Raw genomic sequence first — 15412 nt, 5'->3', positions numbered from 1 at the left:
GAGGGTCTGCTGTGGTGGCAGTTGAAGCCCCTGTTGATGCAAGCAGATGCCAGAACGCCTGGCGATATTCCTGCTGAGCCAGCATCAAGGCTTCAAAGTGTTGCTCTTGCTCCTTCCAGAGGGTGGTCAGCGCATGATGCTGGTTCTGCTGGGCAGTAGTGAGGGCATAGATGAGCTCTTTGAATGGGAAGGACTCCATGTGGGGATTCCCTTCCGTACTCCCGGGTTTCGGCACCACTGTAATATGTCCCTGATGTGGGTGCAATATAGAAGCACGGTAGGCGGGAGCTGATGTTCACACACACACTTTATTTTCCTGCTTTTCAGCTTTACTCACTCGTTGCTCACACACAGTCACACATGCAACATACAAACGTGTCCTGGTTGAGAGAGCTCCCTCTCTCTACTCTCTCCCTCCTTTTCTATTCTCTGTCACTGCAAAAACACAGACACACAACATTAATTAACCACAGGTGCATTGACTTTGCACTCACCTTTCCTGGCCCCGCCCTCCATTCACAAACTGATGCTAGGCCACGCCCCTGCTGACACAGAAGACTTTCTCTTTTGCTTTGGTCAGCAACATATGCAAAGCAAGCGAAATTAAATGTTTCTTTAACTACAATCCCTTGATTTGTTTACCGAAGTCGAGAGGTCAAGCCCTCAGTTTCCCTAGTCAATCTCAGGAGTCATTGGTGATGGGGTAATCCTTCTAGTTGTCTCCTGATTTCCACAAGTTTACCTCTGGTTTTCTTCACAAATATGTTTGAGAGACCTTTATCTTGTTTTTGCTTTTCTAAGCCCTGCGCCGATTCTTGCTTGTGGCCTTTCCTTGCTTCTGCCTTTCCCCCCCTGCTTTAGAATCTAAATGCACACAATTTTTCACAGATGTCAGGTGAGACAGGTGCAGCTTTCCAGTTCATCCCAAAGGTGTAAAATGGGCTTGAGGTTAGGGCTCTGTGCTGGCCCTGAATTCTGTGCTTCCAACTTTGTGGCAACAGTTTGGGGATGAACCACATGTGGGTGTGATTGTCAGGTGTCCACAAACTTTTAGCCATATACTGTAGTGTACAGTATATGCATGAAAATGCATATGTAGTGTATATGCATGAAAATGTGCATTTTAAATGTTATCCTTGTTAATTAATTCAGACATGTACACATGCTTTGTTTGTTTTACTACTGAATAACTGCTCTTACTTAATAAAAAAAATTCTCCCTCTTGTTTTCACTTAATATCTTCCCAGTAATACAAGGACCTCATCACCTCTGACAATGTACACACACATATTCAACCTCAAAGCCCCACTGCCTGTTTCAAGAAACATGTCCATTTCAATCACTTCCCTGTATTTTTAATCTTACAGACATAATTATATTAAAGATCTATGAAAGTGTGAATTATATGCAATTAATAGTTTTGGTGCAACAATGTCCAAGTCTGAAAAACTTGCAACAATTGTGACCTGATAACTTTGAATTTTAGGGTTTCCAGCTCTGTAGCCTGTTGCTGTATTTTTAGTTCTTATGAACTGTTCAGTAAAAGGTTTGTGTATTATGGTTTAGACATTAAATTACACACAGTAGTAATCAAGTACTGTTGCATCTAAACCTAAATAGTCAGTCAAAAAATGAATTAAGTCTGCATGTATTTTTTTCCTAAGTTATAGTAAAATTCAATATGATTGAATTAGACAGAGCTATTTAAAACAGCATTTGTCACAAAGTTGCTTTACAGATAACTCGGTCCAGACATTTAATGTCTCCCTCTGTCCTCAGAGTGGAAATTTAGTGCCACTAAATGTCACACTGTTCCCAGTGCAAGACACTGTTTCATTCCCCTGAGAGAAGAGTTCATCCACATGATCTTATCTGAACATTTCATCCCATTCTCTCAAATATATTCAAATTTATAGACCCATGCTGATGTCAGAATCAGGGTTCCAATAATTTATTAATTTATTTATTTTTACTATATCTTACAAATTACATGACTAAAATGTAACATTTAGATTATTTTAAAAGTGTAAATTAATTTGAGTATTTCTGACTACCTCTCATCAGATGTTTCACTAAATATACCTGAAGAAAGAGGAACATAAACATTAACTATTCATTTTCAACAAATCAACAACAAAACAAACTTAGACATACAAACTGTTGGGGAAAAAAGTGTTGTACTAAACACAAGACAAAATCCTCCATTTCTACAGGAGGACATAAAAATGATTGTTTTCTTAAGTTATCAAAATTTAACACTGACAGAAACAAAACAATTATAACTGTTAGTTTAATTAAGCTGGATAACTTTTATGATTTACCCTGGCTGTCCTAACTTCACTATCAAGCAGCTATGCATACAAAATCACTAGTGGACATGAACACTGTGTATTGTGTAGCTCCTCCCTTCAGGGAGTGTTAAATACAAAATAAAGCACACCTGGTAGGCCTGCTGGCCACATTTTAGTAAGTGAATGCTATTTTGCAATAAACAAACTGTTTGTCTAGCCAAAAACTCATACCAATGACACCCACTTGGTTGAGCAACTATATTCTTAGTTAGCAGACCTAAATAAAAATGTTATTTGTTAATACATACTTTAAAATATGCTGTGCTCTGTTTTCGTTTCATTATATAATCCAGTTTGCATGTAATTCTCTCTCTCTCTCTCTCTCTCTCTCACTCACTCACTCTCTCACACACACACACAAGTAGTAACTAAACACACTGACCTATTTGGTCCCTTGCTGTCCCTTGGGAAGTAGCAAACTTGGGAGATAGACACACTGCAAAGACTGTGGTGCCTTTGATGTGAGACAGTAAATCATTCAGCTTGTTCCAATTTGAAAATGTTCTTTCTGTAGGCTTTCTGTATATAAAACTGGCCACCAGCTTTTTGATAACACACTTAAGTTCACAGAAAACAAATAAACTTTTAACTGTTACTGTTTTATTACAGTAGCTGACATAAATGTGGAGGCCTGTTTTACTTCTAACGACAAATTATTCTGGATTTTTTTTCCCCCTAAGGTTTTACTAAAGCCAGACACTCCTTCAAGCTTTTGATCTCTTCCTTCAGGGCTGTAGTGTCCTGCACGTATGGCGCAATGCACCATATCAAAGCCTAAATTATTTCCACCTGCTATTTACAAACAAATAAATTCACTTTAAGGTCAATATCAGGCAACAAACCTGATTACTTTATTAATATGAGAGACTGTGGCTTATTGATTGTACCAGTATGAGAAAACATTCAAAAGTTTGTTTTCTGAAACACAGAATCAGACTGAAGGAGTTTTCTCTGTAAACACTGAAAACTGCACATTTCCTGTGTATCTTGAGGCTATTTCCTGTTCTTGAGGGCAGAAAGAATAAAAACGATTTAAAGATATAATAGAGAACTTGGAGTAGGAGATGGGAAAATGCAGAAAATAGCTTTATGTTAATGTAAATGTCATAAGTGTCAACTCCTTTAATAGAAAGCAATTTTTACACATGGTCAAGCTGTAGTCAAAGGCTCAACCCTATCAATGAAAAAATAAACATCCGTTTCTTGCCGCACTCCTCCCTCTCTCACTTTCTCATGACCTATGTATTTCCAGTGTAAACCCAGGGAGGCCACTTTCTGAACAATGCGATATGATCTTTCACTTGTGTTTACTTTGAATTCTACAAATAGGATGGATACATATGTAGTTTAATGAGTTTTGTGTTTTTCCTGACAATGTTTCTGTTGTGTGTGCAACTGCCAGTGCACCATAAGGAAGTCATTTGATGAATGGATGAAATACTTTATCTCCAATTTGTATTTGTAGTTAACATCAAAAACATTCAGAGAACGCTACTAAGCCCATTCAATAAAAACAAAATAAGAACATGCACTGATTTTCCCCTGTTATATTTTGTAAGAAAATTCATTCATTCATCATTAAGGAAGGATATTTGTACATGATATAATATTTCAACATAACTGCATCTCAAACTAGGTTGTGACTTTGTGCAGGTAATAATGTTATTCAACATTTAGTGAGTAGCCTTGCGATGATCTGACGACTTGTCTAGGGTGTGCCCTGCCTCTTGCCCATAGTCAGCTGGGATAGGCTCCAGCTTGCCCATGACCCTGCACAGTGTAAGCAGTTACAGATAATGGATGGATGGATTTAGAGAGTCTGCCTTTTTATTCTTTTATAGAAGCAAATTCTAAAGTTTGAATAGCCTTTATTTCAAACAAATGCTGCAGCAAACTAAATTATGAAATGAATGTTTGACTCTAAGCCAGTACTACTTCATGTCAATGCTACAATGCTGCTTTATGCAATGGCAGCATAAATGGTGGGCTTTGAAATAAGAATTCAGTTATGTCTACACTGTAACATCAATATGTCCAGCTGCCCCTTTGTCCTGATCCTCATCTAATCAGCACTAACAAGGAGAAAATTCCACACATCCATCATCAAACAACTTGTGTGTCATCAAACAAAAAAGACACAAACAGACTGAAGCTTAGTGCCTGCTCCTTCCTTTATATGAAGTACACTGTTCAACCTCCATATAGATCTTCAATAAAGACACATCATGCTAAACAGATATAGGAGTATATATTAGGCACTTTTTATTAATGTGGATCTTATGACAGTCAAAATACAGACAAGCAGTTCTTCCTAGACAAGTGCAAAAAAAAGCTATCTATAATTGTATAATATTTCTGGAAGTATATTATTATACAAACCACATGGCATTATCTCAATTATTTCCTTTCTTAGTGAACCAGCAGTCAACAATAATCTATATTAAAATATCCACTGTGTAGAGACAGTCTATAAGCCTAATGTGAGCTTGATATTTAAGAAAAGATCTTTACTTGCTATTTTTGCAACATATACAGTACTGGGCAAAAATATTAGGCACCTTAATTTTGTTTTACTTCTAAATTTTATCTCAAATGTTTATTTCATGACTTCTGCATTATGACTTCTGAAAAAAATGTTACAGGGAAATGTTTGCATGGCAGTAATAAAAAGCAACATTTTATATCATATGTAAAGAACAACTGTGGAGAAATACTCCAAGATGCTCATTACCAGCTAATTTCCTTATAAAACTGCACAAAGTCACTAAGTGTAGCTGCATTTTTAAACAGAAAAGGGTTGTTACACTTAATAATGCCTTTGTTTATTACTGTTTGCTGCTTTTGTTTGTGGATTTTTTTAATGTACAAATGATTAATTTAATTATTTTTGAAGGCATTTTTTGCTTTATAGCATTTCTTTTCAAGTGCCAAAGATTTTTGCACAGTACTGTATATTTAATGTAATTGTTGATTAGAATTTAATTTGTCATTAAATAGAATGTACTTCAGTTCAGTGTGTAAAACAGTGTAAAGAGTCTAAATGTGTCCTTAAAGTAATTAGAACTCGATAACTTTGTTAATATTGTTTTAAATATTTGGTTACTGTGGAATGTAAAAAGTTTAATTAATTTCTTATATTTAGGAACCAATTAATTAATTGTACTGCAAGTTATGATGATTTTTTAACTGCATGCCATTATAACATACTTATTTTAAATTCCTCAGAAGAAATCAGTTTACATTTATTATATTTACATGCATTTACAACTTAACACAACTATCAAACAAACAGAAATGTGCTTACTGGCTGAATGCAGAAATCAATCTATTTGCTACGCAACACATTCACACTAGAGGGATAAACACCAATTTCTCATTCACTTGAGTTACCAAGATTACAAGTAAATATTTTCTGTGACGTTGTTTCAGTTCAGTTTTATTTCAGGTTTAACTGTGTAAATTAACAAAGCGGAGTATCAGAATCTTCAGAGTTTTAGAAGTCAGGCCCTTCCTTTTTCAGGTTCTTGTAGTCCGTGTTTACAGCAAAAAACTAAGGACAATGAAGAGAGAAAACTTTAAATGCAACTCAAAACATCTTTTGCTATATTTAAAAGAAAAATAGCTAACAAATAATCAACCATTAATAGATAAGGAGCTTATCTATTAAGGAGCTTTACATTATTTGTGCTAATTTAGTCTCTATACAAAAGTAAATGTTAAAAGGAAGTTCATACTTATCATACACACACCTTATACTGATAGGTAGGGCTGAGCTGATTCCATGGTTCGGGGTTGCTGGACCTGTTCCATCTAATGATGTGGGAAAGGCATCCATTTCACACCATTCCAACAAAATCAGGACAAATGAGCCATTAACAAAGATTTAAATAACAGCAGTTTGGGATTTTTTTCCCTGATATCTGATACCTAGTACTTATGAACAAAGACACTTCATACCCATGGGTTATTTACAATTTTCTAGTTTCCAGTTTCCAATTCTGCTTATGCATTTTATTAATTTACTTGATTGAAACTAAACATGTCATCATCAGAATGACAAAAGAAAGTTTACAATAAAATGCAGTGAATGGTTCTTACGTGACATAAGGTCCCTTGGCTAAACGAACCAGGTAAACTGCAGCACCTCCCATTCCCAGGCATATGAAAAAAAACTGTGGGATTAGCTGAAACAGTACAAGAGAGAATGGGTTAATATGAACATTTTTAGGATACAATTATATTAATAGTCTATCAACACATAGATAGTAGTCTATGAATATAATATGACATACAAATGTATATATTTCTGCAATATTGAATAAATTTAAATTGCACTATCTGTGGTCAATTAAAAATATTTGATAAAATATATATGATGTTCCTTAAAAAAGTTTGCATACAATACACAATATGTATGATACCACATTTCTTTTAAGAGAAGCGACAAAGAGCATAATAAATTTTATTCTAATATAATGAAGAAACTTACTCCAGGGTGTTTCCTGGCATGGTCACAGAGAATTCGGAGCATAGCTGCAATGTTCAATGAAAGGAGACAGGAGGAAAAAATGTGGCAGGAGGGGAAAAATGGGGATTGAAGAGAGAGGTGGAGAGAGACGTAGATAGGTGAAAAAGAAACAAAGAGTGATAAAGACAGAGATTGGAGAATGAGGAAAAGAGAGAGAGAGAAATGGGGAGGAGAATGGCAGAAAAAAGGGAGGGGGGAGTGAGAAACAGAGACAGCCCACCACTGAAGGTTTTTAACTGTTTATAAATAAATCTAGGGTTGGAAAATACTCAGTAATTCTATTTCCATACTATAGGCCCCTTGTTCTGATATTACACTTACGTTAGCAACCGTTGCTACCATTGTCCTGGGGGACAAGCAAACTTTGTTTACATACTGTGTCAGTAATGGCGTTGTGAGTCAAAACTCTAACCAAACTACAAACATGGCTTCCCAAGACTAACAACACCCAAAGTTCACAGTGCCCCCTGTCTCCGTTTTATTAAGTTCAGCTGACTGTTGTTAACTGTTAATCTGCAGTGCTACTTAAGTCTCTCCCTCACACACCTTCAGTGCAAAGTAACATTCTGTGTTTACCTAGTCATACTGAGCATTTGGGCCCTGCCCTCCAGTTTCCTGAACTTTTGCTACATTTACCTGTTTAACTCTTTAGTCTGCTGTCTACTATTCTGTTTGCCAATCAACCAACCCCTGCACGTTTTCTGACTATGAGTTTGCTTACTGATTTGACTATGCTTCCTATTTGCATCCCCGCTCTCCCCTACACTTACATCCATGAGTGCCTGCATTCTGACAGGATACTTCGTCTCATTATGGATGTAGCGGAGGAGGCAAAGTAAACAGCTTTACACACTCAGGGATGCTTCTTAGGAGAACATCAGCAGATGCTCACCGACCTCAACACCAGGATGGCACAGTTAACTGCTGTGATTGTTGCAGGCCCTCCTAACGCACTCTGATGCCTCTTCAACTCCCGTGCAGCTGATTCCAACTCCCGAGAAATATGCTGGTGATGCACTTAACTGTAGGGGATTTTTGCTTCAGTGCTCCATGTACTTCGCTAACGTGCCAAACCTCTCTGATGAACGTAAGATTGCAAAGTTTCTCTCTTATCTCACCGGTATTCATTGGGCTAGTGCAGTATGGAAGAGTGGAGAGGAGCATACCACATCATATGAGCGTTTTCTAGAACTATTCAAATGGGTGTTTGATCACAAACCTGAAGGGATAGAAGTCGGTGAAAGTCTACTCGCCATCACCCAAGGGGCAAGAGGAGTAGCTGAGTATACGCTGGATTTCCAAACTCTTGCAGCTGCTAGTGGATGGAATGAGCCAGCTCTGAAAGCAGTGTTTCGCCAAGGTCTTCATCCTGAAATATTGAGTGAACTGGCTTGTAGACATGAACATCTCACTTTGGACTCCCTTATAGACCTTGCTATTTGACTGGCTCATCTACTTTCCAGCTGACCCTCTCTCAAGGAGGACACCAGACTAGCTCAGTCAGCTGATACGTCCACACCCATGGAGGTTTCTCAAACTAGGCTGAAATGCTCGGAACAAGAGAGAAGGTAATGTGAGGGGCTATGCTTCTATTGTGGGAGTTCCAACCATCATATAACACAGTGTCCAGTCTGCCCTACTCACAACAACTCTAAGCCTGCTCCTGACTCTGTGAGTCTGGTGAGAAAATTTAACTCACAATCATTGAAAGTACCTGTGTTGTTGAAACTGCCAGCCTTGACCCACGTGTTATCTGCATTTGTTGACTCAGGGGCGGAGGGGAACTTCATCAAACGTTCAATCATCCAGGAGTTCAACCTGTCCACAATCCCTCTGCAAAGTCCACTCAGCATCAGGATCATCAACGGAGGACCTATAGGAGATGGTCTCATCACAATTAGAACCACTCCCATTCACATCCAAGCTCTCCATTCTGAACTCATTCCACTTTTTGTGACTTCTATGGTTAACTACATCATCATCCTGGGTTACCCTTGGTTACAGCTCCACAACCCTCTGATAGCTTGACAAAACAAGAAAATCCTCCAATGGTCCCCTACATGCTTTCAGAACTGTTTGTTGCAATCCCAGCTATACATTTTGTCTGCTTCTGTTGAAAGTCCTCAACCAGATTCACTAGACAATGTACCAGAATGTTATTCTGACCTAAAGAAGGTTTTTCGTAAGGGTAAGGCTTGTGGCCTACCACCACATCACCCTTATGATTGCACCATTGATCTTCTCCAAGGCATGTCACCTCCACGCAGCCGCAGCTACCCGTTTTCCCAGAAGGAACAGGCTGCAATGGAGGAATACATTCAGGAAGTGCTCAAACAGGGTTCCATTCATCCCTCCAAGTCACCTGCCTGTGCAGGATTCTTCTTTGTGGAGAAGAAGGGGGGAGGACTTTGACCTTGTATAGACTTCAGAGGACTAAACCAAATATCTGTAAAGTACCCAGATCCACTTCCACTGGTTCCCGCTGATTTAGATGTTCTGCTAAAATCTTCTCTAAGCTTGACCTGTGTAGTGCATACAACCTCATCAGAATCCGAGAGGGTGATGAATGGAAGACGGCTTTTAGCACCACTGCTGGCCATTTTGAGTACCAGGTGATGCCAGATGGTCTTTCTTCAGCACCAAGCATTTTCCAGTGTCTCATAAATGATGTGCTCTGGGACATGCTGGGGAAGTTTAATTGCATACATTGATGACATTCTGATCTACTCCCCTGATGAAGCAAGTCACCTGGAACACATCAGGTCAATTCTGAAGCGTTTATTCAAGAATCATCTCAGTGTTAAAGCTGAGAAGTGTGAATTCCATTTATATCAGATTTCATTTCTGGGTTACGCCATCAGTGCAGAAGGAATCAGCATGGATTCCTCCAAGGTGTCTACCATCATGTCTACCCATGTCTATGAAGGAGCTTCAATGTTTTCTAGGTTTCACTAACTTCTACTGATGCTTTATCAGAGGTTTCAGCACCATCGCGGTTCCCTTAACCACCCTGCTAAAGAAAGGTCCCAAACGTCTTCTCTGGAACCCTGCAGCTGAGGAAGCCATCAGCTGACTCAAAACTGCATTCGCCTCAGCCCCCATCCTCCAGCATCCTGACCCAACCAAGCCTTTCACTGTCAAGGTGGATGCCTCAGAGACTGGAGTGATAGGGGTGCTATCCCAGCACTTCGGCAAGAAACCAAAGCTTCACCCTGTGGCTTTCTTTTCTAAGAAGCTCTCCTCAGCTGAGAGGAACTATGATGTCTGGAATCATGAACTACTAGCCATTAAGCTTGACCTCAAGGAATGGAGGCACTGGTTAGAGGGAGCTACTCACCCCTTCGTGATACTAACTGACCACAAAAACTTACAGTATCTCAAGAAAGCAAAGAGATTGAACCTACATCAGGCCCGATGGGCTCTCATCTTCATGAGGTTCAGTTTCACAATCTCTTTCCATCCTGGGCATAAGAACACTAAGGCTGATGCTCTGTCCTGAACCTTCAGTCCAGCACCTCATAACCCTGAACCTCATCCCATTCTTGCATCAAAATGCTTCGTTCAGTCAATCACTTGGGAATTGGATAAGGAGATAAGAGCCTCCCAACCCTGAAGGTACCCAGAGGAATGCCCACCTGACTTGCTATATGTCCCCAAGCCACTTTGAAGTAATAGTCAAAGAACTTACCAAATGCTAAGGAGTAAGTACTTGTGGGAGGGGATGCGAACCAAAATTAATCACTTCGTCGCTTCTTGCTCCAAATGCGCCCAAGCAAAGATTCCATAAACCCCTCCCTCTGGTAAGCTGTGTCCCCTCCCTGTACCTCAGAGACCATGGTCCCACCTGGCCATTGACTTCATCACAGACCTATCACCATCTCAGGGTAACACAGCCATCATGGTTACTGTGGACTGATTTTTGAAGACTCTGAGTGTAGCGCCCCGTTAGCTAACCTGCTATGCTTACGAGTGCGCTCCCCGAATCCATGTGCGGAGAGATCTCTCTCTATAGTTAACCAATGCAATAGTTAGTTAAGTAATTTTGTTGAATGTGCCTTTACTTACTCAAGGTGACTACTCTTAAAATTTGCTGCTTTAAACAATACTGTAGGAATAGCACTCCTAGGTAAACATAAATGTTCTCTTTATATCTATTGTGTAAAGGTGTCTTCTCATATCCTGATGGCGGTCCCTACTATTATCACCTAGAAGGAGTTTTAAACCTTTTTTAAGGGACATGTACCATTTACCCTTTAAACTATGTATACAGTATAATACCATGCATGAATAGGTCAAATGAACTACACATATGCACCAAGCATAAATTTTAACTATTTACTTAAAGTAGTTGGAAATATATACATCCAGCTCATAGGCTGCAACACAAATGAAATTGTTGTCTCTTAAATTCAGTTCAGTTAGTTGTAAATGGTAAATAAACTCAAATGTATCCACTACCAATAGCAAACAAAAACTTTACTAAACCTTCTTTTACTGCCGGCAGTTTACCTTAAGATAACCATGACATGAAACAAAATAAAATGGGTACCCAGCAAAAAAAAAAAAAGTAGATGTCAGTTAGTGAACGATGCAGGCCTGTAACGTAGCTTGTGGGTGGAGAGGCCTTAACCAAAATGGCCGCTTCACGCCGTTGCGCATGAACAAAAAACAAAAAAGCTCACCCATGCAGCCGTTTTGCCGCCGTCTGCTTTGTGGTAGCCTCGCAATGCTGGAGAGGGTAAACAGACTCGTTGCCCCTGAAAACGATGACCCACCTCTGGTCGGAATCCTCAGTCTGGTCGCTGCCGTAGAGCCGAGCTGGCCGCACGTCTCCAGTCCGCCGGAACGCGCGTGAGCTCCGTTCAATATTAAACCCTCACAATGTTCTATGCGGGAAGCTCTTGTCCCAAAGTTCCACCAACTTGCGTGCAAACACTACTATGTCCGCACCGAATCAACGTTTATGACTCACAGTCCGGTTGTCACTAAACAGTTACCATGTAACTCCAGAAATTAGTGTTTGACTACCTCTTTTGTTCACTCCTCTCACAACCCAACTCTCTCCTTCTCTCCCCTGCTGCTCCTCCCACCCCTCTCCACTTCCTCCTCCGGTCAACCTCCGACCCCCTACTCTGATTGGCCCATACGCCAGGTAAGTAATTTTTTAACAAACTTAATTCTTTTCACCTACACATTGTTTTCACAGTTTTAACACATTGACATTCCCATTTTAAACACAGGTCAAGTAAATAAAATAAAAATCAGAAATTAATAATCCCCAAAATCCCAAAGGGCTACATCCTCCCCTTTCTAAATGTCTAAATGTCCTCATTAGACACTGAACAATAAACAGCATTAACCATTTTTAATACATGAACTTTAAGTCATCCCTTATGAATTATGGGTGAACTAAACTTTTTACTCTAGTTTAATGATAATGCCTCTATGAACTATAGTAAGTGGTTGTTCACTAGCCTGACCAGGCGCATCATAAGTAAGTCTGAGTACTGGTTTTATTTGTCTTTTTTCTCTTGTTCTAAGTACTCTTCCTGTTTCGGGATTAGAGCTCAATCTTTGATTTTGAGTGCCAACAGGAGTTCTGCCGGCATTCAAATCTGTCTCCGAGTCTGATGGTTCTGTATCTGCTTCCACCTGGCTTTCCTCACTAACTTGCTCAGGTGCTGACTCTGCCGCTGTGGCCTCAGGTCTTGGGTCTCCGATGTCATCAGGCTCTGAGGGCACAGACTGTCTGTCTGACATTTCTCTCTCTACCAACAGATTTTTCAAGTATTCTCTGTAAGGTCAGTGAGGTACTTCATATCCCATATCCGACAAGGAATCAGTCATGTCTGACACCTCTTCTCTTTCTGTCAGTTTTCTGTGTCTTGTTCGGGCTGAACGGGTTCTCCGTTGAACAGGAGCTTCAACATGTTCCTGCCCTTCAGGCATCCTCATAGACTGCCCAATTGGTAAGAGGTGGTCACGATGGAGGGTCCTGAGATTGCCTCGTCCCCCTTCAGGCCTGACATGGTAAACAGGTAAGTTCAGCAGCTTTCCAACCAGCACATAAGGTATGGCGCTCCACTTGCTCTCAAGCTTGTGTTTCCCTTTGAGTCCCAAATTCCTCAATAAAACACGGTCTCCCTCTTGGATATTCTGGAAATTAACCCTCTGGTCATAGGGTCTCTTGTTGTGCAAGTGAGTCTTCTCTGCGGCTTGATTCGCAAGCTGGTACGCCCTTTGCAAATCACGTTTCAATTTCCCGACATACTGGTAGTGGTTTCTCTCCTCACCCCCATCGCTGGATGCTCCGAAGCACAGGTCTATGGGCAGTCTTGCTTCCCTGCCAAACATCAAGTAATAGGGAGAGAACCCTGTCGCATCACTCTTGGTACTGTTGTATGCGTGCACCAGCGAAGCCACATGCTGACTCCAGGATCTTTTCTTCTCTTGACCTAACGTAGCCAGCATGGAGAGCAGCATACGGTTGAAACGTTCTGGCTGGGGATCCCCTTGGGGATGGTATGGAGTCGTTCTGGACTTCTTCACACCCAAGGTTGTAAGCAGCTCTTTTATCAGTCTTGACTCAAAGTCTCTTCCTTGGTCAGAATGAATTCTTGCAGGCAATCCGTAGTGTACAAAATACTTTTCAACCAGGATCTTTGCCACTGTCAAGGCTTTTTGATTCCTTGAGGGGAAAGCTTGAGTGTATCTGGTGAAGTGATCAGTTACGATCAGTACATTGCTTATGCCTCTGGAGTCCGGCTCCATTGACAGGAAGTCAATGCATACTAAGTCCATAGGGCCACTACTGACAATGTGATGTAAGGGAGCAGCCCGTTTGCAAGGTGTTTTACAGGTCACACATAATCCACAGTTCTTTATGTACTCCTCTACATCATGAGCCATCTTAGGCCAGTAGAATCTTGCTCTCAGTAGCTCAGTGACTCTTTCTACCCCCATGTGGCCTATATCATCATGTAGAGAGTGCAACACCTGTCCTCTGAATTCAGCAGGCAGTACAAGCGGAAATGCCTCCTCTTCCGCTTTCTTGCATGCTCTGAACAGAAGTCCACCTCGCATTACCAGTCTACCAGCTTCCCGCTTCATCACCCGCATATCAGGGTCCAACTCTCGATGGGTAGGCCACACTCCCTGCTTCAATGCTTTCACCACTGGTCTAATCACTGCATCTCTCTTCTGTGCGATTATCAAATCTGCTTTGGACAGTTTCTCCAGTGGGCCCAACTGCAACTGGGATGGGAAGGCATATGCATCTGGAATACAGGCTGGTGAAGCCCCTAATGAGTCAACATATCTGATATCAACCATTGGGGAGACACTAACCTGTTGACAAACTGATTTCACCACATTCTGAGGCAGGCTGTCCCACTCACCAGAGTCACTTGCATCTGCTATGTTGCGAGACAGCAGGTCAGCATCAATGTTGGCTCTACCAGGCCTATAATGTATGTCAAAGTCATAGGTGGCAAGGGCTGCGAGCCACCGATGACCGGTGGCGTTGAGCTTGGCGGTGGTGAGTACGTAGGTCAACGGGTTATTATCGGTGCGTACTGTGAACTTAACCCCATACAGATAGTCATGGAACTTATCCACTACTGCCCATTTCAACACCAGGAACTCTAGCTGATGCACTGCATAACGCTGTTCTGATGAGCTCAACTTCCTACTGGCGAAGGCCACAGGTCTTAGTCCTTCAGGATATCCCTGATAGAGCACAGCACCAATGCCCTTAAAACTGGTGTCAGTGTGCAGAATGTATGGCTTCGTGGCATCAGTGAATGCCAACACAGGTGCTTTAATAAGACACTGAATGATACGCTTAAGACTGATCACAAGGCTGGTCCCATCTTTCGTTGAAGGGCTCAGATTCTTTAAAGTAGGTCTTGTCCTTATCTATGGATTGTCGCTTACCCCGCCGTGTAGGTTGATAGCCCTTTGTCAGCTCTGTCAAGGGCCTGACAATTGAGGCGTAGTTGGCTATGAATCGTCGATAATACCCACAGAACCCAAAGAAAGATCTTAAGGACTTGAGGTCGGTGGGTTTAGGCCACTTGGCTACAGCCTCAATTTTTTCAGGGTCCGTGGCAACACCATGGGCAGACACTATGTGCCCGATGTACTTTACTTTTGGCTGACAAAATTGGCATTTGTCCAGGGAGAGTTTCAGCCCTACCTCTTCCAGCCTGTCCAATACTCGCATGAGACATTCTTCATGTTCTTCTAAGGAGCACCCAAAGACTATCAAATCATCCAAGTAGACTAAGACCTGAAGAAGGTTCATGTCCCCTACAGCTTTCTCCATTAGTCTCTGGAACGTAGCTGGCGCTCCAGTTATGCCTTGAGGCATTCTCTCAAATTGAAAAAATCCAAGTGGACAAATGAAGGCAGTTTTTTCTTTGTCTTCATCTGCCATAGCAATCTGATAATATCCACTCTGTAAGTCTAAAACAGAGAACCACTTGCTGCCTGATAAACAGTCCAAGGCATCGTCTATGCGGGGAGTTGTGTA

General features: G+C 41.0%; 1 protein-coding gene across 1 annotated transcript; it reads right to left on the bottom strand.

Annotated features, from left to right (window-relative positions):
- Window positions 1–4590: 4590 nt before the first annotated feature.
- On the bottom strand, window positions 4591–7009 carry ndufa4l2a (NDUFA4 mitochondrial complex associated like 2a). The gene is made up of 4 exons (XM_060930774.1): window positions 6841–7009; window positions 6450–6535; window positions 6101–6161; window positions 4591–5901 (listed from the first exon to the last, which is right to left on the bottom strand). Exons 1-4 carry the CDS (start codon window positions 6880–6882, stop codon window positions 5845–5847), a joined length of 246 nt encoding a protein of 81 aa, XP_060786757.1. The 5' UTR covers window positions 6883–7009; the 3' UTR covers window positions 4591–5844.
- Between the last annotated feature and the right edge of the window lie 8403 nt (window positions 7010–15412).

Source organism: Neoarius graeffei, chromosome 10 (genome assembly GCF_027579695.1).
Source record: "Neoarius graeffei isolate fNeoGra1 chromosome 10, fNeoGra1.pri, whole genome shotgun sequence".
NCBI lineage: Eukaryota > Metazoa > Chordata > Actinopteri > Siluriformes > Ariidae > Neoarius > Neoarius graeffei.
Note: the sequence above shows the minus strand (reverse complement) of the source record. Positions and strands in the feature narration are given on the sequence as shown.

What these genes read in the sequence shown, in the direction of transcription:
- ndufa4l2a (XM_060930774.1), bottom strand. Translation starts at nt 6,882, where the DNA reads ATGCTCCGAATTCTCTGTGACCATGCCAGGAAACACCCTGGA. An exon ending in ATGCCAGGAAACACCCTGGA is followed by an intron (nt 6,536 to 6,840) that starts GTAAGTTTCTTC and finishes GTACTGTTTCAG; the next exon opens with CTAATCCCACAGTTTTTTTT. An exon ending in GCCAAGGGACCTTATGTCAC is followed by an intron (nt 6,162 to 6,449) that starts GTAAGAACCATT and finishes CCACATCATTAG; the next exon opens with ATGGAACAGGTCCAGCAACC.